At 44.2% G+C, this 23550-nt stretch overlaps 1 protein-coding gene across 4 annotated transcripts in view; it reads right to left on the reverse strand.

Moving 5' to 3' along the window:
• HMGA2 (high mobility group AT-hook 2) overlaps positions 1-22799 on the reverse strand; it is a 119945-nt gene extending 97146 nt beyond the window's left edge. Inside the window, exons 1-5 of one of the 4 annotated variants that reach the window (XM_084759880.1) lie at positions 22639-22799; positions 21558-21893; positions 18823-18909; positions 8264-8314; positions 2219-2385 (exon numbers count right to left, since the gene is read on the reverse strand). In XM_084759880.1, coding sequence (XP_084616006.1) covers positions 2296-2385; positions 8264-8314; positions 18823-18909; positions 21558-21668 — 339 coding nt within the window. In that variant the 5' untranslated portion in view covers positions 21669-21893; positions 22639-22799 and the 3' untranslated portion in view covers positions 2219-2295. Of the gene's footprint in view, positions 1-2218; positions 2386-8263; positions 8315-18822; positions 18910-21557; positions 22507-22586 lie in introns of those variants that run through there. The other 3 variants (XM_084759878.1, XM_084759879.1, XM_084759881.1) reach the window with 3 other exon arrangements.
• Between the last annotated feature and the right edge of the window lie 751 nt (positions 22800-23550).

Raw genomic sequence — 23550 nt, forward strand, 5'->3', positions numbered from 1 at the left:
CTGTTGCTACCGGTCAATGTTGAGGAAATGCCCATGAGGGGGTTTGCTATAGAGTCCTGAAAAGAAGCTTCCTGCTGAAGCTGTACAATCCTATTTAGTATGAGAATGGACAAAGGCTGTGTGCAAAACAAACTGCACTGTCGTGGCTGTACTCAGCAGTGCTGCGGACAGTGTTCGGGACACGGGACACTCAGCTAATCTGAAGACCTTCTGTTAGACACGATTTCCAGGTTCCTCCTCACCGAGCTTTTTACAGAGTGGGCCCCTGTCCTTGCTCCCATCTGGTAGAGGTGCTAATGGTAAAATGTCAAAGGGTGACAACAGGAAAAACAAGGCAGAGGAGGAGCCCAAAGGCCCCAGTATCCTCAAACTCAGTCGCCTATCCCTGGCTGACAGAGCTGGCTGTATTAACAGGGGGTGCTCCGTCTTACAGCTAGTAATGCATGGGTAGAGCTCCTTACTCAAGATGAGATACAGGGCCCTTAAGCGTGAGAAAACGCAGGAATACATAAAGAACCCGCCCAAAGGAATTTAGATCACAGAGTGCAGCGGTCCTAACGTCAGACTGGAATGCAGAACAGAAGCTTGATTTAATGTCATAAAATGCTGAAGTGCGTGCCTGTGTGTGTGTGTGTGTGTGTGTGTGTGTGTGTGTGTGTGGTGTCATACGGGGCTCTACACAAAACAGTGAAAGTGATCACAGTGCATAAATAGAATCAACATGGTACTTTTTTTTCTCTTTTCTTGAGCTAGCATGTCCCTATGTAGGCCTGGCTGTCCTGGAACTCACGGAGAGCTGCATGCCCTGGCTCCCCACATGCTGGAATTAAAGGCCTGTGCCATCATGCTTGGCCATGACCTTTATGCATTTTAATTACTAAGAACATAGATGACACTGCTGTCTTTATTTTTTTTTTTATAACTAAATAAGATCACCTTATTATAATGAACTCAGAAATAAAACTTGGAGCAGCTAGGTGAAGGGTGTCACTCAAACACTTGCCCTCTTTCAAACGCTGTCCATTTCAGGGAACATGCGCATTGTTAGACACTCCTGAAGCCATGGGGTGTCACGTGGGTTTCATACCTTATTATCAACTGCATTTTTGTTCACTTTCCCAACACAATAGAAGACACTATGACAGAGATGGAATGATACTGAAATATAAGCTTTAGGTCCTCCTTTCATGGCTGTGTTCTTTTGCCTGCATCCTCTCCATCTCCATCACCCAATAGCTTAGGTGATGCTAAGGTGGGCACTACACTATGCCCACACTTTCATCTGTTTACATATACATCTATACATCACAGGCTAGGGTCTGCATATGAGGGAGACTATGTCATTTTCTTTCTAAGTTTGGGTCACCTCACTTAATATTATGCTTTACGAGTCCATCCAGACTCCTCCAAACTCTCTGGTTTCATTTTTCTTCCTGCGTAAATGTAGCACATTTTCATTACCCACTCACCCATTGACGGACAACTAGGCTCATGCCGCCTCCGTGCCATTTTAAGTAGAGTGGCAGTAAAATGTGGACGTGCAACTGTCTCTATGGCAGATATGGAATTTTCTTGTGCAATAGCTGGGCAGTATGGACGTTTCACAGGTTTTTTAAAAAGTGTGTTATTATTGCAAGTTTTTAAGGGAAAAATGCTCTTGCTTTTACAAATTCCATTTGGCTGGCAATTTTTTTGGTTTTTGTTTTATATTATATCACAGTTATATCTCTTCCCCCTCTGACCTCAGAACAAACTTCAGATTACCTGCACTCTGCATTCCTGGATGTGCCTTCTCACACTCTGAGGTTATATTTCATTGTGAACAAGGCAAGTGTTAAGTCACAGTGGGTACAAGTTTTTCAAAAGGGAAGAGCCATCTGGAGAGAGAAGAGATGGAAGCAGACACGCAGTGCTTTGCTTCCAAATAGATTTCCAGGTTCTTCAGCGCATGGACGCTTAGAATCCTTGAAAGAAAACACTTTCAATTGGTCTGAGGAGATCCAAATTTACTCTGAGTTAGCATCTCCTGGCCAGTCCTCACGTCCTCTCTTACGTTTCTAGATCACTGCAGAGCAGGAAAAGACTAAAATGCCCTTCTCCTCCATCTAGCCTCCTCATACGTGTGGCGCACAAACACAATCGCATCATTTTCCTGTGTACCACAAGCCCATTTTTAATAAAAGCAAGTGGCCCTGGAAGGAGGTGAAATGGAAATGTATATTTTTAACTTAACATCCTGTACACGCCACGCTGCCAAATAAAGAAAACCAACAGCCAAGGAAACAGCTGGGCCTGTTAGTGGCTTTCCAGTGGCCATCTAAGTCGGCACCTGGTCCTTGGGTCAACTTCTGGGTCAATTCCATGATCTCCAGAGTAATTTTTTTCCTTTGGGAGGAAAAAAAGCATGAATTTCTATTAAGGTATATTTTTTTCTGTTGGAAAATGTTTGAAAAACAAAACACTTAAGGGCACTGCTTGCCCTCACCCACTTATTCCTTGTTCTTAGCCCTTGCTTCTTTTCTCCCAGAAGCCCTAGAGGCTTTCCCGGGGAAACATCTGGATGGAGTACTTTGTGAATGAAGAGAACATCGTTACTATTTTATTGTGCTCCTGAGCCTGAGCCCCACACTCTCAGGTGTTTACCAAACATTATCTGTCCCCTCACAGAAAACATGATGACCTCCTCTTCAAGGCAAAGGGGAGAAATGCAGCTACTACCTGAACTCAGCGCCTAGGAGCACTGACTAACCAACGGGATGATGACTGACCAATGGTCTGAGGACCACTGAGTTTCTCTAAGTACATATTAAGGAAAACAGCGTTAAAAAGCACCTTTCAAATTAAAGAAGGCATTGCATCAAACTTGTACTATAAATAAACATGCTTTTAGCATCAATGTAAAGTTTTCCCCTCATGTGAGCAGACATAAAACTCACTTTGATATTACTAATAAGCAATTCCTAAACGTGACAATATGCAACAGAGACACATTGAAAATGTGGTACCACTCGAAGAACTGTGGTCACTGTAGTGCGGGCCTCTCGCTGTACTTCATGCGTAACTGCTGGTGGCTATGGCGGACTAAGGTGCAGTTTAGAGTTGGCATGAAGAGGAAAACATACAATGGAATTAAGCTTAATCTCTAACATCTACGAAGCTCTACGTGTTAGGAGTTTCATTGAGCCTTTGCGCACATTTCCCCGTTTAACACTCACGAGAATTCTGAGAATTCTGCCTTTTCCAGATGAGAAATGGGGCCTTGGGACAATCATGTAATTTGCTCAAGATGATATAGTTAAGTGGTGGGTCAAAACTTGAGCACAAACCATCCACCTCCTGGTCCTTGGCTCTTAGCTACGAAGGAAATTTAGGCTCCTTTCTTTACCTCTCACCTCTTACATGCACAGATGAGACTGAAAAAATCCAGAAAACTCCTATCAAAATAATAGATCTGAAATCTAACCAAACCAGTGGGGGGAGTAGACGAATGGAGGAAGTAGACAGTAGCAGTATTCCTAACTATCTCTAGTTAAGATGCTCGTGGCATGGCTGGCCCCTCCCCCACCCTTCCTAAGAGGCTGGACTGAGACCAAGCTCTCTTCAGATCTACATGGTTTTTGGTGAACCAGCTTTTGACTAAACAGCCAACTCCTGATCCCAGTTACACTAAAGGCTCTTTTCCAGGCAAGTCACATGGACCTGTAAGATCAGTGAGACAAAGTGTGTACCTGATACCTCTTTTGTGAAGCGGCAGCTAAGGAGACTCCAGCGCTTTTCAAAGTGGATGAGAAACCCAAAGAAGGACTCGAGACTGAGAACAACAGTCGCATTAATTTGAAAGTGGTGGGCAGGGCTGTTGTGGGGGTAAAGGTTAAGATTAAGAGGCAGAAACCAATAGGAAACTAATGGGAGCCTATTGTGACCAGCAGGGGTTGTCATGAAGCACATGAGATTGTAGTTTGTAGGCAACACTCTGTGAAGCAGACACACCTGCCCAGTGGGGAAACGGAGGCTGGAGACAGGATTGATGTGTTCCAGCAGCAGACAGGAGGTGTCTGCTAAAAAACGAAACAAAACAAAACAAAACAAAACACCTTGACAAAAAGACATTCTCAATTAGAGAGACTCAATTTGTTTCCACTACATCCTGGCTGCTACAGTGTAGTTTTCTCTATTCTTGAATTTCCCCTTCCCTATTCCTTGATTACACACAATGGTAACTGGTGTGTGTGCACAAGCATATTGTATTTTCTTTCTTTCTTTCTTTCTTTCTTTCTTTCTTTCTTTCTTTCTTTCTTTCTTCCTGCTCTTATCTTAATAATCCGGTAAGGTGTTTTGCTCTCATTGATTTAAAAAAAGAAAAAGAGTCAAATCATGATTCCCAGCAGCCATCCATTTGTTCCACTCTTCTCTCACAAAGACTTTAAATGGTTTATTGATTGAAACATCGAGAGGTTGCAACTGCCTGGTAAGACTCCCAGAAATCGTAGCTAGATGAGTCTTCACCTCTTTAAATCTGTTTTTTTTTTTACCATTTTTTTTATTAATTTGTTCATATTACATCTTGATTGTTAGCCCTTCCCCTGTTTCCTCCCATTCTTCCCTCCCTCCCACTTCCCCCCTTCTTCTCTCCCCTATGTCTGTGATTGAGGGAGACCTCCTCCCCCTATATATGCTCTAAGATTATCAAGTCTCTACTTGGTAACTTGCTATCCTTCCTCTGAGTGCCGCCAGGCCTCCCCATCCAGGGAGACCCCACTGTCACTCAGGTTTGTGAGTGGGTTAAAGCATCATGGCAGTCAGTGAAGGAGGAAATTGTTGTACGATCATTCAAAAAGTGTGGCATTAGCAAAGCCTTAGATGGAACTGAACATAATATCATACAAGAAAATAGTGAAGAAAGTGATATGGGTGATTGTCAGCAACGGGGCTTCCTAAATTCTGACACTAGGGATGATGAGTTTTGGGAGATTCCAGAAAACTAGAAAAGTGGTTGAGTCTTTAAGTCTTTCCTCTGGTTGAGTTAACACTGTTTAATATTACCGTACTTTGTTACATTTTAATAAATATTTTATTATACTAGTAAAAAGAAAAGAAAAGAAAAGAAAAAGAGGCTCATCAACTCTAACTCTCTGCAGACCTTGCACACTTGGAGAATTAGAATGTTTTCCCTTATCATTGTGAAAGCACAGACAATTTTTGTGACATTTTTGTCTATAGATATTACATGAAGGGCAGTCTGTCTTGAATAGACAAATTACACTGGAAAAATAGACCTTTGAATTCCCTTCAAGTTAAGCATTTTGTTACTTAAGTAAACTTTTTGCTTTTGCTTTTGTTTTTAGTTTTTTGTTTTTTTTTAAAGACTTATGGGACACATTTTAAAAACAAAACGAAAGAGCTTTAAAACAAAACAAGCTACTAGAGTAAAGAGAACAATTTGGCCTCTAAACCAAATGCCAAGTAAATCCAGTCAGTTCAAAAATACATCTCCAACTCAAGGAAATCACGCAGTGCAACCGCTGGGAAGACTCGCACTTAGCACAAAGCCTGTTTCCTATGGAACATGCGGTGATTTATTTCTCCATACAAACTTCCCAGCAAATGATGCCACCACTGTGACTGATCACACGGTCACCAAGAGAAGATTTACAAGCAAAGAGGAAACACGCTGTCTAGAAAAAAATATATACCATTTCCTTTTATTTTCTCTCCTAAGTTGAGACACTTTTCTTTGAGGATCAAATCAAGGACTTGCTACCATGCACCACACACATGGTTAATGTCTCACAATCAGCGAAAAGTAGGAGCAGCCAGGTAAGTCAATGGAGGTCCCACAGCTGTTTCCAGGAAGCAAGGGTCTCCATGGTTGCTGTTTCCCAGGCACCTCTTACCCAGCATGATGATCAGATGTCTAGAAACCAGGTACCCTCCAAATAAACAAGAACCCCTTAAGTATAAACAAACTATACAACCTCTTTAAGTGGTCTGTATTTGGTAGAAACAGCTTCACGAGCCGTTGAGGTAGTGGGCATAAACTGGGGGCAGGGAGGCGGGGCGGTGGCTCTGAAGTACTGGGGTAGGGCTGTAATCAATTCACCAACCAATTTGGGGACCACAGAAAGTTTCTGAGAAGAGCAGACATGACTAAGAACCTTAGAGGGTACCTCAAAGGTAGTGGATCCAAGAAGCAGAGCATCTGCCTGGTTAACTTTCATCAGCTTACAACTTACTTCATTTTAGTCTTACTAACCCTATGGCCTCAAATATCTCCTATTGACTACTAGAAAAAGCATGCAGGCCTTTCTTGTTCACTCATCAACAGGATGGGGGCGTGCTTTCAGAGCCTGGGGGCTCGGGAAATAGGGCAATAGCAGGCCTGTGTTTAGTCTGTTTGTACTAGCAACATAGTCAGCACTGCCCCCCCACCTCCCCCCCCCTTCACTGCCTTGAAAAGAGCATGGCGACTCTCTCTGATTTCCTGGAGTAAGTTTGTGACTCCTTCCCAGTTGCAGAACCAGGGGTGAAGACAAGAAGGCCAAAGAGCTTCAAACTAAAGAGACCACGCGAGTACCTTGCGAGCTGTTAGAAGGCCTGGACTTCTAAAGATGTTGCTAATGTGGGGATTCTCGTTAGCGGAGGCTTCCGACGGCTCCAGGTAGATGCTTCTAGCTCCGCCCTAGCCATACTCTTGAGCCAAAGAACAGGTAGACTTGATGAAATAGTTGCTGTTTCACACTAGTGTGTCCAAGGGAAGCTGACTGAGCAGCAATAGGGAACCACATTTCCAAGAGAGGTAGACCCATTGCCTATGGAACCCGCACCCACCTGGGATGTGATATTTAGCTCCAGGGAACGCATTTCAGAAGATTAAAACAAACAAACAAACAAAAAAGACAGAAAAAAAATGTGCTCAGAAATAAAGGGAACCAAATAATAAGAATGTTCCTTTATGTGGGGTGGGGGGGGGTTGGAGATAGTCATACCGGAAAAGAGAGCAAAGGGGATGTGTTTATTGTCCTCAAGTATTTGAAGGCTTACTGTGGATTAAAGTGAAAACAATTGCTTTGCATATTTCAGGGGTTCAGTATAGAAATGTGGGGGTAGGGGGAGTCTCCAAACTGGAGTGAAAGATTCTCTGGTGAAGGAAGAGGCAGCCTAGGGGGCAGTGTGATGCCATTGTTTAAGGTAATGGGGCAGAGACAGGAGGATGGCCGTGTAGACGAGTTTTGGAGAGAAGTCACTTATTGGGAAACAGGCTGGATAAAATGTGTTGGCTTTCAGGTCACATGCACTGCAACACTAAAACATCTTTAATCTAAAGATCACCCCTATTTCCTTGTGCTAAGAAATCTAATCCTAGCACACGTGGAGCAGAGAGGGAAGATACAAGATGAATAAATTAAGTGAAAGGCAATACCAAAGGATAAATAGAAAGTGATGTCAAGCTTGAGGGGAAAGGAACAGCAGACCAAGAGGGGAAATACCCCCTCCCCCCCAAAAGAACTGGAAAGGAGAACGTTTAAAAGCAGAGGGAGCAGGAGCAAACCAGGGAAGAGCTTTGGGGGGAGGAGAGACAAAGTTGCAACCCAGACAGCCTGGGGCCAGACAATGCCAGCCACCTTCTTGAGAAACAGCTTTCTTTTGCCTCCGTGGAGACGCCAATGGGAAAGGCATTCCAGGAGAGCGTGGGTCTGCGCCTGGCGCCAGCGCCTCTGTTGTCACTATGTAGGATGACGATTAAGGTTTGCTGGGAACACTGGAAATGACACCTGTTTCCTGAAGAAACCAATGTGACAAAGAAGATACAGACCATCTAGAAAATGAGACTAGTCCAAAAGAAGAGCCAGAGAGGGAACTAGAAAGAGAAAAACATTAAAAAAAAAAATAATCTTATTCATGACTCATCTGAATGTTATCACCATTGTAATCAACCCCTGAGAGTTCAGGATTCCTTTAACTCTAGTTAGTTGACCGATAAACAAATCATCCAGTTCTTACTCTTTACAAAAGAGTGGAGACTCCGTTCGTGTGCAGAAAGAGACAGAAGGAAGGAGTCATGTCCTGGGAAAATAAGCTGTAGAGTCCGGAGCCAGATGGTAAAGAAGTGATTGTAGGTCTCGTGACCCAGTCTTCCAAAGACTCATCAAGCCAAAAGTTATCAATTCATGACACGCATGAAATAAACCTTTTTGTTTTCATTTTAATTTTTAAAAAGACATTCTTTGCTGTTTAAGAATAGAAATTATGTCTTGTCACTCACCCATTTCCTAGGTCTGCCTCTTGGCCGTTTTTCTCCAATGGTCTCTGCTTTCTGCAAAAGGAAAAAGGAAGTCATGTAGTCTCCTGCCGGACATCATTTACGAGCGCTGTACCAAGGAATGCATTTCCAGTTAGAACATTCTGGACTGCAAATGAGGTTATCAAGAATGTCTTGGCAATCTCTCTCTCTCTCTTTCTGTACACTTCACCTTCTGTGGGGTTTAGTGGCTGCTCTTCTTCACTGCTCACGGCATGACATAAAGACGTATCTACGCAACCCCTCACCCATAAAAGACTCCCGTAGAGTGACCGCCTCAGAAATGTATGAATACGCTTTTGTTAAACCCATTTCGCCTTTGTTTCTGATCATACAAAAGAAATATTCCCACATGCCATAATTTATGCAAATTAATATTTTACAGAATGAACATTCCTTCAATGATCAGGACTCTCCTTTTGCAACTAGTTAAAAAATTAATATTAACATATTCATTTTAAATAATAAGAGTTCTCTCTGTGTTACTTTGGAAAGCAAGTCTGAATGTGAAAAATATTACATAAACACTTTAATATGAATCAATAAATATCTGCCAACTTCTGAATGGCCAATTTCCTGTTCTATGCCCCAAACAATCGCCTGTCAATCAGTTGTCTAAAGCAGGAAAAATTAGAGAGGGGGTAAGGGAGGGAGGGAGATAAAAAGAGAGGAAAAAAAAACACCAGTAAAAATCACCAATGTGTGTCCCAGAGATTTAAACCATAGCTGCATAAACATAATTATTAATTTTAAAAGGCACCATTGACAGTAGCTGCACCCTCAATGTGAGTTTGACATGAATCTATTTCCTGTTGTCTTAAGAGTTTGTTTCATTGCTATACTGCATAGATTTTTCTGATATTGGTTATTTCTATTTTGATTCCAATTTTAACATTCATAAAGTAATTAATTAGCCTTAGTCATCCTCACTCCCTTCCCTAAGCACATCAATACACCAATATGTATGTATGTATGTATGTATGTATGTATATATGTATATATACACATACACCACATCTACCCTCTATAAAAAGCACATGTTTATACTTTCCTGAAAAAAGAAAGCTGAGGGCATATTGTTCCACGTTTAAGAATCATCCTAAGACCCCTCAATGTAAAAATCCAGGCAGACTGAATCAGAGCAACTTGTACTGTGGTCAGTGGGGCTTGATACTGTGATATTAAAATGAGATATTAAAAGCCTGTACTGCCAAATAAAACCTTCCTTCCCTTCAACTTAGCTAATAAAAATAGATGAATATAAGTGACAAGATAGATGGATAGATAGAAAATACATAGTAGATAGATGAACAGACAGATGATAGATAGATAAATAGATAAGCAGATAGACAGATAGATAAACAGATGAAAGATAGATTAATAGATGAATAGAAAGATAGATAGATATAATATTATATGATATAAGATAAACAATACGCTATCCAGCCATGGGTTAATCCAGGCCTGTAATTAGCGCAAGCTCTATATGATCACAACATCAGCTCTGATTTAGTCAGCACTTCAAATACCCTAGCTTTCGTTAGGTACACACATTACTCTTATCTTTAGAGCAGCCCTGTAACAGGAGCATCATTATTCCACTTAGTTTGCAGATGAGCAACAAAATCCTAGTTAGGGCGCACATAACACCAGTGAGTGATAGGCGTGAGGTTCAAATCCAGCTCTGTTTGACCTCTGAGACCTCTGCTACCCTCTTAGCCACGCTCGAGAGGGCTCTGTGCGCAGAGCCACTGACTTTGCTCATTTCTGAAAATTAACTGAAATCCAGTAGCTCTTAAGATCTCTGCCTAGCTGTCAGGGTTGGCTCTGTCAATGGCTTCTGGCTTTGTTTGGGACCAACGAAGGATTCCGTTATGGTCAAGAGTAGTGTGCCACTTCACCTTTAGTCACGAGAGCATGGGTTTTAAGGTAAGCGAAAGCTGGAGACACTCAGAAAACCACAAAGCCTTTCCAAATTGTCCCCTAGAGGGATGAAGGTATCACGATTTATAAAGCTGAGGGTCCAAGACCCTTCTCTGCTTGTCTAGCTTTATGACTTGGGACAGGACCTCCAGAAGCCTTAATTTACTGATTTCCTCAGTAAAGCGCAGGTAAGTTCTGCTTTTGGGGGGTGGGGGGAGGGAGGAACATCAAGGTACTTGAAAGTGCCCACCCTAAACAAGATGCTCAAAAAATGTGTGCATACCTAACAGGGCAGAAGGCTTAAGGCAAAGTTTTCCTTTAAGTTAGTCCAATTCCACAGGCCGTTGAGTCAAGGCAAAAATATTCAAGTATATTCGACTCGCCTCCTTTAGAGAAAAAAAAAATCTAAAGAAATGCCTGCCTGGTGTAGAGTTGCAAAGGTTCACAGTTCCCTGGGAGAGAGCAGCATCTGAGTTCATGTTTGGAAGCAGCTGTCGGAGGGCACAGTTTGCCAGGAACATGAAACACAGGAAGTCTTTCTCATGGGAACTGGGGTGGTCCTTGGAGAAGAGCGGAGGCTGCTACTACCCTTGAAGGTAACAGTGCTCTACCAGGTATTTCTGTACAATTCTTACATCCTAGGGGTTGTGTGAGGTGACCCAGCTGTATCTAAAATCTACTGAAGAGAAGGAGTTTTCAAAAGAAGGGTCTGCCTGCATTTTAAAGTCCGAGAAAACAGATCTCTCAAAGGGAGAGGAGGGAGCGAAAGCCTTGCAAATAAGATAACTTCTAACCAAGTATCCCATTTACAAAAAGCCCATTGAGAAATAAAATTCATGCCATTAACGAAAGGGGCGCGAGATCACGATCATCACTCTGACTTGTTAAAAAGTAAACTTGCTCCCCTGGTCTTTGAGGCTGGTGTCCAATGTAAGCTGAAACTCTCTTCTGAGATGACATCTAGAAGAAGCATGCTAGCTGCTCTGTGTGGCCTCTAGCTGGGAGGCTTGCTTGCTCTTTAAAGCCCACACTAATGAAGCATTCTGACCCAACTCCACAAAGGCTGCAAAACAAGCTGGGATTTTAGTTTGTAAGCCAGAGTAGCTCCCAGCATTTTCAGGTACTGGAAAATTGTGGCTTTAACAGTCTTGTGTATGTGTCTCTAGCGTCCTTTGGGGTGCTGTCTTTCAACGAAGACAATTAAAACATTGCGGGTAGCCATTTTAAAACATCAACATATACAATGTTGTAAAACGGCGTATTTGCCTTGCCTTTGCTGGGTTTGGGGGTCTGTCCTTCATATACATGTATAACAGAGACATAACTAGTACTAGGTGTTTTCTGCTTTTTAAGGAGGAAAGCGGTCAGAACCAGGAGGCTTTCTGCACTTGAGACAAGCAAAACTTCAGACTCAGCAGCCCCATTACACTAGCATCCGCATCCCTCAGATCTCGAGGCGCTTTCTCCCTTGATGGTCCCCACTGTACTCTTTACGCCTCCGTCAAGCACAAAATTCACAACTGTATTCCTAAATTTTAGATGTTCAGAAGCCAGTTCGTGAAAAGTGCGGGGTGACGCTAAGTGGAAGATGTATTCTCTTTAAGAAGTGCTGAGTACTCCACGTTTGTCATTACTTCTATATTCAAAAAAAAAATTAAAACAAGAAAATGTATCTTCTGGACATCTCGGTCGAATTTGAAGATGGTGATTACGGTTGATGCTGATGTAGTAGAAGCAGTTTTCACTACCAGATTGTGAAAGGAAGAAAAGAGAGAGAGATAAAGGGGGGAGAGGAGAGGAAGAAGAGAGACAGTGAGGAGAGGGAAAGGATGGGAAGGTGAGAAGTGTTTTGTGTGTCTGTGTGTGTATGTGTGTGTGTCATTGTTATTGTTGTTGTTGTCTTCCTTTTCCATCAAACCTCAGGAGCTTGGTACAATTTTAAAACCATCTCTTGTAGCCCTTTCATTTAACAAGTATGGAAACATTTGGACCACTGCAACCCCCAAACCTTGTCAATTATTCTGGGGCCCAAAGTCTCTGAGCATTAGTGAGTGGCCCAAGACACACATTTCTCTGCCTTCGCATCTTGGAGGCAGCCACATTTCAAGTTTCTCACACATTTACTTCAGTGTGTATTTTAAGTAATTAAAGAAGATGATAGACATCAGCTTCGTGGTTGGTATTGTCTACACACTGAGGAATCCTAAGAAGTGGAAGGGCCAGCTTCAGAGGGGTTGAACACTGGACATGTGGCAGGTTACAATGTGGAATCAGTTTTATCCATTTGTGAAGACCTCAGTGAGGATTAAATAGTGAATCTATTTGTGAAGGGCCCAGCAAGACTACAGTGTTGAATAGGCACTCAAATGGAACATAACTACTGCTTGGAAACAATGCCCTTCCAAAGAGTACCCCCTGAGTCTGTAGGTCTCCACAGCAATATTACAAAAACACTTCTCTTTAGCTAGGGCAGCCATTCCCTTCCCCAGTTTCCCGCTTCATGGCAGACCCAGTGACGTGCTGAACCTCCTCAGGGAGCAGAACTTGACTCAACCTGATGTCACAACAGGAGAGCTGTTTTCTTCGTAGAGAGATGGTCTCAGATACAAAACAAAATGGCCACAGGCAAGGTGTGAGAAGAAAGAACTTAAAAAGAAAAAAAGAGAAAAGGCCAAGGAAACAAATTTTAAAAAAAGGAAAAAGAAAGAAAGCACCTTAGGATAAATAAGTAGTTAAAGCACATTATTTTCAATATTCCTACATTCCTATTAGGACATGAGTAAAGCCAGTGGCTGGGAACCAAGAGGCGAATTCAAGTCTAACTTCATGTCAAGCTCAGGCATGTGGATAGCTATTCAATTTTTACAGTTCCAAATGTTCTCATCGTATTTTTTTATGCTATAGTGAATGTTACATACAATCCAGGAATCCCTACTTCAAACCCGTACGTGTTTGAACGCAGAAAAAGAACTAGGAAAATTACAAAACAAAACACACACACACACACAGCGGTATGTGAAAGACTAAAAACCACGCTTGAACTCCAAGAGTTTGTAAGCCATAAGGACATCTAGTCAAAAAATCTGGGAAAGTAAACTATTTCTTCAAGCTTTTCCTTAAAGTAAGTTTATAAGCAACGTGAACCAACATCCATTAGAATTGAATTCAACTGGATCAATCATTTGGACTAAACACTGGATAAATTCTCCTTTCATCTTTTTTATAACCAGTTCTGCGGTTCCCCAAGGCTAAGCGCAACCATTTTCAGTCTTGGAAAGATGCTACAGTTTGGTCACATAATATATTTTCAGTGGTATGGATAAGAAAAACCCCATCATCCATTGCAGCTAACACTCATTTACTCAAGGAAACACTTCTGTGAGCCCCCCAGTCATTATTTTGCACACCTGCTTCCACATACATACACAGTAAGCTAAAACCAAAGCCAAAACTGTAAGAAGAGTTCTCATGTTCAAAGCTGGAGACTTTGCTACTCTCAATTGTCTCTCTACTTCTTTTGCCTAGATTTCATCCCCAGGCCTAAAAGATAAACAAACAAACAAACAACAGAATATGCCATTCAGACTTGTTCAGGGTGTTGAAGCTATATAAATAAATATAACCCGGTTTATAAATATTGATGGTTGAATGCTCATCCTTTTCTCCTGGTTAGCCGAGCAACAGGTGCTCGACCAAGAACTGCAGCTTTGGAGTTCTGAATTTCAGCTTCTGCCCTCAAGTAAGCCGCGTGGTCCTAAGGTGAACTCTGGAGACGACTGTTAAAAAGCCAGCTCACAAGACAAGACAGGTTTGAATGACCTAACTGGCATAGAATGTTCTTCATCGCCCACCTATTTTCAACAAAGAACTGAAATGCAACAGAAACCCAACTGGAAGCATTCAGGCTCCTTCACAAAATGATCTGCTGAGAGCCAAGCCAGCTGAAGGAATGGGTGGGGGTTGGGCCGAAATAGTGGCTCAGGGGTTAAGAGCACTGGCTCTTCTTCTGATCCCAGCACCCACATGGTGGTTCACAACCATCCTAACAACAGTTCCGGGGGGTCGGGGGGGTCCAATGCCCTCTTCTGACCTGTGAGGACACCAGGCACACAGATACGCATTAAAATAAATGAATACATTAAAACGTCATTAAACAAATGGCAGTCTTGGAAGAGTTAAGAGGGTTGGCGGTTCTCAGAGAAATGACTGTTGGCATCCCTGGAGCAAAGTTACTGCATAAAATAACAGTGATGTGTCTGAATCTCCCTATCCGTATGATCTGGGATGACTTCGTGGCACTAGCTTATGAGATTTACAGCAGCATTAAGGCTTTCTCTTCCCTGGGTTCGCTGTTGAAGTAAATCAGCTCCAAATATCAAGATGGCAGAGACAACAGGTGCACTTTCCTTCATTTGATCCACTCTACGCGCACTCTGCTGGGGTCAATCTTACACTAGAACTTACCTGCCCATTAAAAACACAGAGGGAGCACATTAATTCATATTAATGTTGTAGGAAGGACAGGCTGGAACTTTATGGTCACCCTCAGTGTCATCTTTGACTGAATCATCAAAGGTGCCTTTGCCCCCTCTTTTCCACGCTTTTCCGTGCTCCTCACAGTGACTAGACTAGCCTCTGCAGTTAATATGGAATGGTAAGACCCACCTTCATTCTCCAATCCTAAAGTGTCTGTGGTTGATATTAGTAATAATTTATTGGGCGGGGGCAATCACTCTCAGGAATGCAAATGGCATGGACTCAGTCTACAGGGTACCCAGTTAGCTGGGGCTTATTTACATTGGGTATAAAGGCAGAATTAAATGGTTATTCTGCATGTATTACTTGAAGTGTACATTCTTTACCCAGATGCAGCTTGCATTCTGTACTCTGTTCTCTGGTCTGGCCATTACGCCTCAAGTAAAAGGAGGCATACACAACAAAAGGGGAGCCAAGTTGCTAACATTATGAAACAGGGCTACCTCATGTCTGGAATCCTTCTGGTAAGATTAGCTCACCCTCCGAGGGACACGTATCATCGCGAGAAGCCCCTGAATGGGACCTGCTTTGAAGCCTGAAGACCAATTTGACTTGTGACCTGAGGCAGAGATTTTTAGTGACAGCCCTGCCCTCAGCATTCTCTCCTGATTAAAAAGAAAACAACAAAACCCTAAACACAATGTAAAGGAGATGCTACCTTCCTTCCCTCCACGCATAAGAACTGTGAAAAGAAAAAGCATCTCCAGGAAGTTCAACCACAAACTGAAAGCAGAACACGACCACAAAGATTAGGAGGTAACCCTGGTCCTGAAAACAAACAAATATTATGGTAATGACACATGGTAACGACACACGAGTACACATGCAGACAAATCATTTACTGCAGAAGGCACCAACTTCTTATTTCTTTTTATTAAGGTTACATTCAGAGTGGGGGAGTTCCTGGCAATGACTATAATGGACACACAAGGGTTATATCCATAGAATTAGTTTTGATGGAAGAATAATTTTATTAATTTGTTTCTTGTGTATATGACACAGAATAAACTTTCTATTGAAATTTAAAGAATAGCTAACTTAGCAATTGTTCATCCACCTGGTCTTACAACATTCTGCATGTATTGTCAAGTTTCTCACTGTTAATTTTTTCAACAGCAATTTTGTTTTGAAACACCCCAAGGCCAGTTGCTCGGTCCAAGCATAAACTTAGTTTAAAAGAAAAAAAAAGTTTACAGCAGCAAGAAAATTTAAACAGCATCACCAGGGCTCAGTGTACACTGCATCTCCTTTATTTGAGAGTTTGTTTCTCTCAAGTACTTACTAGTGCCCTCTCTTTCTCTCTCTCTCTCTCTCTCTCTCTCTCTCTCTCTCTCTCTCTCTCTCTCTTTCTCTCTCTCTCTCTCTCTCTGTGTGTGTCTGTGTGTGTGTGTGTGTGTGTGTGTGTGTTATAATTCCAAGAGCACAAAAGAATACTTCATTAATCACAGAGCAGATTTTTCACATGTGCTCAGCTCAGTCTGGTGAGGTATTTTCATCTTGTGTCTTTTGAACTGTATAACTCTTTCTAAAAAGGTTTTCAGTTCAAAATTGATCATAATGAGTGCATGCCTTGTTAGATTACAATACACAGTTGATAGTCATGTGTATAAAGGCATAGGAACATCCTCAATAAAAACGTACGAAAGTGAAGCACCTTAATTTTATCACCTTAATTTTATCCATTCCAGGAATGACTTATCAATGACCTCATTATCACTTTCCCCAAGTGAAAATAGAGCTGAAGAAAAATAATGGTCATATTCTAGACTAATGTATGTATTCATTTTTACTAAAATAGGAAGACATTTGTGTGAAGTAGGTATGCCTTGAAGAATGAAACATTTCAGGAAAAGGTTTTCTTTGGTGAGAAGTAATTGTGTTTTAGTAATTACACAGTCTGTATATGTACAAGAATTACAGGAAGAGGGCAGCCTACTAGGGCCAGCTGTAGAGGCTTATGGCCAAAGTCACTGAAAACCAAACATGCTTGGAAATCATGTGATCAGCTTTTTCTGGGGTTTCTTTTCCCTTTATATGTTAAATCAGGCACAAGTCTTAACATTCCTTTTGTCAATCATACACTTTTTAAAGTGAAGAGGCCATGATGGGACCATCCTGCCAATTCCCGCCAGTTAGAGAGTTACATAGTCACCAAGAAGATGCCCCACCTCCATTTGATGGGACCATTCCTACTCATTCAGTCAAGGGAGACTGTTAAACAGTAACATCAAGAAGGTGCTCCACCTCTCTTGGATGGGACCATTGCTACTCATTCAGTCAAGGGGGACTGTTACACTGTAACATTAAGAAGATGCTCCACCTTCCTTTCTAATATTAGCTTCCAAATCATTAATTTATGGTGAGTTTTAAAGATTCCTTAAGTAATATTATAAGGCATTTTCAGAGTGATTATATAATATCTTAACTATCTGCTAGTAGCTACCAAAACATTCTTGTGCTGTCCCTGAGAGCAAAAGTAAGTGCCACAGAAACACAACGTAGAATATCTCATTGTTTAAAAAAAAGTCCATTTCAAGTCATTTATAAATAGAAGAAAGAGAAAGCATTCATATTAAGAACACCACATTATGTATCATTACTTAAATAACAAGGTTATTTAGAGATACTTGAGGACTAATTGGTTAAATATTAGCTGAACTTTAAAATTCAGTTAATTGGATAGCAGGCTACCAAGAAGAGACTTGATACCCTATGAGTATATACAGGGGGAGGAGGTCCCCCTCAGTCACAGTCATAGGGAAGGGGAGAAGGGGGAAAATGGGAGGGAGGGAGGGAGAAATGGGAGGATACAAGGGATGGGATTACAACTGAGATGTAATATGAATAAATTAATAAAATATATTTTAAAAATTCAGTTAATTCAAATAATAGAGAAATCTACTCTTTCAGTTCTGTTCAAAACTGTTAAAATAAAACAGATAGAAGTCATAATTACATCCTAAGTGGATTTTATACATCACTAGTATCCATGGCAGGACTGACCACTTAGAACCACCCCCATATAATGTGATCAGTGTTCTTTTCTCACTCACAGGAAAATACACACAGAATATTGGTCCCCCTCACCAAAGGTGAGCAAAGAGTCATTTTACACAAATGCTGTATATTTAAATCCTCTGAAAAGATATGTAGAGATTTATCTAATATTTGAACTATAACTTTCAATTGCAACACACACTTAAAAATAAGATACAAACTATTTCCAGCTTATAAGACCAAAGAGTGACATATATTCTGCACCACTACTCTATATAGGCATTTACTGTGAAATACTTCCTCTATGCTACTACACAGAAACAACACAATAACGATTTTAAAGGTGCAACTTTAAAATCTGTTGTTTTTTTTTAAAAATGATTATCACACTTGGTTGGGTTATATTATACCCCCAATATTAAATAAAACAAATATTTATTTTTAAAACTTCTCGTTGTCTAGCACTTTGGGGTAAAGATTCTCGTGATTATGACAAATTATCTTGCAGATTTGATGCGAATAGGTATTCTTTATCACCAGAGTTAAAGCTGTAAATTCATAGATCTCTTTTCAGTAACCCATAATTGGATTTCTTTTTAATTAGCATCTACTTGACACATTCTTAACTTTAATAGGGTACCTTGGCTTCTAGTCACCATATAAATAAGTACTGAGTAAATTAATCTTAATTATTTTTTTTCCAGAACATCACCACCTGTCAAAATCTCTAGCTTTGATTTATTCTGAACTAGTACACCATGGGGGTAAATAGTAATGATATCACTTCTACTCCCACTGAGCCCTTCCCCCACTCCCCCCCTCACCCCCCTCATCCCCCCCCCAAGGCTCTTACTATTTTCAATGGTTTTTTGTTTGTCTAAAATCGCCGTTATCTTCACGAAGCTTTTAAGCTAAGCATCCATCACAAGAAAACAAAAGCGGTTAAGACCCGTCTAACAAATATAGGAAATATGTCTTGAGTTACTTGTGTGTAGATTTAGGATGGGAAAAAAAATCATATGGAGGTCATTGGGAACATTAGGAGAACTTGACTTGAAAATTCTCACCTTCTGAGCTGCTTTAGAGGGACTCTTGTTTTTGCTGCCTTTGGGTCTTCCCCTGGGTCTCTTAGGAGAGGGCTCACAGGTTGGCTCCTAATTGTAGAGAGGAAAAGAAAAGCTGTTGTGGCTCGACCGGCTGAAAGAAATTGACCCTGACTCAGGCTGTGTTTTCTGTATGTGCTGTTTAAGCAGCCTGCTGGAAGGCGCTCAGTTCACGCATAGACAGTGACGTTTACAAAAAGGCGGCTATGACCATAGCTTGAATCCAGTGTTCAAGGAGGAAACTGCTTTACATGTGAAAACTGGGTTATATTTCAAAATCAAAATGATGCCAAAGCCTGGGGAAAGTTGCATGTCCTGGAAAGTCATGTTTTTAAGGTACAAAGTTTACATGGCTGTGCACTTGGCAACTCACAGAAATAATAAACATTTTCTATAACTACCACTCCCCATTCCACTAGGATTTCAAACAACAGAAATCGTTGAGGAGAGCTGGAAAGATAGATGGAGACAAAAAAAGAAAAGAAAAAAAAAGAAAGAAAGAAAGAAAGAAAGGAAACAAGAATGGCTTGCAACCACTTCCATGTACCTGTGTTCCAGGTGGTTTAGGATTCAACCCATATATTCTGAGTGAAATATTGGAGCGATTATCCAAATTCTTCAGCTCAGAATAATTCCACACCCCTAAAGTTTCCGAATAAGTACGGTAACTCTGGGGGTGGGAAGTTTTGCTTGAATTGTCTAGATAATTGCTTCAGTTCTCTGCTTCCTTTTGGAGTGCCAGGCATGGTCTCCAGTCAAATTTTAAATGTCTTTAAAAAAAAAATAAACAAAAATAAACATGTTGTCTTCAAAAAACTTTTTTAAAAAAGAAACTTCGGTGGGGGAAATGGAAAAGAGTGAGTAGTAGGGAGGAGAAGCTGAAACAACCAGGAGGTCACCAGATATATTAATGTTTGAGTGCTAGGCTAAGTAGCCAATACTTAGGCAGTTAAGAGAATGCGGTGCTACACACCGCACCAGCGACCAGTGAATCCTACTCTCGTTTCATTCAAATTGGGTGATTAAATGAGACTAATTACAACTCAGGAACATTCTTAATGGAAGTTCGCATTCTAGAGCGTGCGCGCCTGTAAGTGGGGGTAGGGTGGTGGTGGTGGTGGTGGTGTCTTAGAAACTTCCATTGGATAGGTACTAGTGCCAGTGGACACTTAGAGCAAACACATCGGAAACACATTTTTCTTTGTGAACTCGGCGTTAATTCAAAGGTAAAAACTCCAGGCCACCTCCGGATCCCGCAGCGTTTTCTTTTGGACTTGGGAGTGGGTGATGGGTGGGAGATGTGATTAGTAGAATTCGAAAAAGCTGGGTGGCTGGTGGGAAGTAAAGGGGTAGAGCGGAGACTTCTTGGGAGGTGTAAAACAGGATCCAAATGCACTGTAAAGTGTCGCTAAGGGCAGAGCGGGAAACGTGGAGGCCTCTAGATTGGTTTGTTTCCTTTGATGATTTCAAAAGGGTACACCCCTCGTTTTTTCTAAAAACACTCCGGCAAACATCCTTCGATTGCCCTCCTAACGCTCTGGGAGATTTTGGACTTTTCTAATCAGTCTATTTCCTTGAAGAAAGAGAGTTAAGGCAAAAGAAGAAAGTTTTTTTTTTTTTTAAAGGCTAGGAAGCGCGGAGTTTAACTGTACTCAATAGTCGCGTCCCTGAGTTTGGAAATTGCTGATGAACAACACCCCCCCACCCCCACCCCCGCCTGCTCGCCCTGAGCCCCCAGCTCTGGGCGCAGCGCTCAGCTCAGCAAAAGCCGGCTGCACGCTTAATTGGTTGCATCCGCAGACAAAACCCTCCATTCCGCGGCGTCCTGGGTGCCCCTTGACCGTCCCCTCCCAGCCCCCAGCCTTTCGCCCAGAAGGATACTAAACTTCTGCAGCTCGGAGGCGCGAGATTCAGGAGCCAAAAGGGGACAGGGCTCCAGGCGGGGAAGTGACCCTAGCTACCGTGCACTCTCTAGGACTCTCTTTGCCGGTCCCGCGGGGGCCTGGGATACCCCGGGCTCCCTTCCCCGCCCGCTCCGGCGGCTGCAGTTAGGCAGACTTTTAAAGATCCCCTAGGAGCATCCGGCAGGCAGTCGCCTCCGCACGCGTTCTTTGTCGGGAGGGCGCGAGCCTTGGGCCATAAAGTGTAGGGAGGGCACCGAGGGGGCGGCCGCGGCACAGCAGCCTCCCGCCCGCCGGCAGTCCCGGGAAGCTGGAGAGTGCCGCTGGTCTCTGAGCCTCCGACCTACCGAATCCCCACCCTCCTAAATGCCCCAGTCCCCCCGCAAGCCTTCTAGCTGCACAGTCGCAAAAGCGGCTGACAAAGCAATGCTTCTAGTCTGTGGGACCCCAGAGGCTCGCTGTCCCCTAAGCCATGCCGCGCCACTCTGGGACTGCGCACAATAGCGAAAGTCTGGGTTTGCGCTTGGAACGACCCCACCACCCCGCCGCGTGGCTGCGACTAGTCCCCGGCCCCCCATCTCCCGGTGCCGTGGGGCGCGGGCACCGTGGAGCCTTCGCCGAGCGCTCGCCGGGGCGAATCGGTCTCCCGCCCACCTACACCCGAGTGGCTGGCGGGCAAGCTAGCGCCGCCGCCGCGGCCGCTGCACTCCCGCGCTCCGGTCGCCTGGAGTGTCGCGGGGCCCCGGGGCAGAGGCATCGCGGGTGGGCTGAGTGGCCCCTCCGAGCTGGCGTACTGACTTGCTGCTGCTTCCTGGGTCGGCCGCGTCCTCGCTTCTCAGGCACTGGGGCGGCAGGTTGTCCCTGGGCTGAAGTGGACGGCTGCCCGGCGCCTTCACCGCGTGCGCTCATCCTGCCTCCTGCCGCCGCTACCGCTGCCTCCGCCGCTGCCGCCTCTACCGCCGCTACCACCGCTTGGCCTCCGCCGCTCTGGATCCGCCCGGCACCTTTCGGGAGACTGGATGAAGAAGGCTGAAGAGGGCAGGGCGGCGAGAGCTGGCGAGCTGGCGCGCGCGCCGAGGGCTGCTGCTGCTTAGGCTGCCGCCGCTGCCACCATCAACACCGGACGTCCAGCGGCTGCCAAAAAGAGAGAAGGGAGGAGGAGAAGAGGAGGAGGAGGAGAAGGAGGTGGAGGAGGAGGAGGCGCTGCGGGCGGTGGGTGGCGGAGGTGGAGGTGGAGGTAGTGAGAGGGGGCGGGAAGCAAAGGAGAGTTGAAGGTGGAGAGGGCTCCTCTCTCCTCTAAGGATCGGGAGTTGTGGGTACTGAGAACGCTCGGCAGCGGCTTGGAAAGGGAAGAGACTTGGAGTAAATTGTGTCCCTTGAAATGTTAGGCGGGGAAAGAATTCCTCCTCCTCTCCCCCACCACACAGAGAGTGAGAGAGAAGGGGGGTGGGCTGGGAGACAGAAAGAGCAGACTGAGAGACCGAGAGACAAAGAGAGACAGAGGGCCAGAGACGGAGAGACAGACTTGTGTCGTCGGAGAGCAAGGAGAGGATGGAAAGGTTCTGCCGGGATTGGGTAGGGCGCTCTGCTCAGCTCCAGCAAGGAATAGAGCAGTGGGTGGCACTGCGCCTCCTCGGGCGGCGGGGCCAGGCGACGGCGGCACTGCAGAGACGCTGAGGGACAAGCTGCTGGCCTCTTGAGTTCTGCGCCCGGTGCGCACTGCCCAGGCTGAAAGTTTTCTGAGTTCCTGCCCAAGATTCAAGAGGGATGAGTGTGTGTGTGTGTGTGTGTGTGTGTGTGTGTGTGTGTGTGTGTGTGTGTACGTACGCTCTCGAGCTCCCACTTGCAGAGGGGGTGGCGGGAGGCGGGGAGTGCCCACCTCTGATCCTGGGCGGATAAAGGGGAGGGGGCTGCTGGAGAAGCAAGAGGAGGGGGCAGTCTAGGCGGACCGCCGAGCAAGAAGCCTGGCCGCCGGCCAGAGAGGCAGCGTTCGAAACACAACTGCCTCGGCGGCCGCGGCGGCGGCGGCGGCGGCGGTGGCGGCGCCCGGGTGGCACCCGCAGCCCTGGCTCACGTGCTCCCGCCGGCGGTGGGGTTAAAGAGACAGGGCCTTGGCTCTCCAGCCGGCTCGCCACCGGTGGCCACACCAAGGCGGTTGTCCCGAGAAGGCAAGAGAAAATAAGTACCTCAGAACCCCTCTATGTAGCTTGGCTTCTACCTGCGCTTCCACAGAGTGGAGCCAGAGGTTTCCGGAAGCATTCGGGGCCAACTACCGCCGCCTTCTATTTCAGCCCCGCGGAAAGGGCGGCCAAGGAGTGGCAGCACGCCCGCATACAGCCCTGCTATGTTCAGAGGTGCCCTTACCACAGAGCGCACGGGCCAGGCGCACAAACACGCCGAGCTCAAAGATACATGTGCCCACAAGTGTGACCACACGCATACTTGCACGCAGATGCACGTGCACACACAGTGCACTGGTAAACACACACGCAAACAAACGCATGCTTGCGCACATTTCTAGGCACATGGATGGGCCAGCAAGCACATTCACAACAAATACACACACTTACACACCGCACCCAGGAACACCGAATGTGCCAGCTTCTTCATAGAGCGTTTCATTCCTCCGGCACTGACTACTGGAGAAGCTGGCGCTGCACAACCGTCTTCGGACTCCCATAAAGGATAAGGACCCCACAGATGCCTTACCTCACAACGGCACTAATTGCCTAGTTCTTCCTTTTTTACCTTCATTTAACCTTCTCCCTTCAGATTTCCTTTCTGCTAAGTC

This window comes from Acomys minous, assembly GCF_964271855.1.
Source record: "Acomys minous genome assembly, chromosome: 15".
Lineage (NCBI taxonomy): Eukaryota > Metazoa > Chordata > Mammalia > Rodentia > Muridae > Acomys > Acomys minous.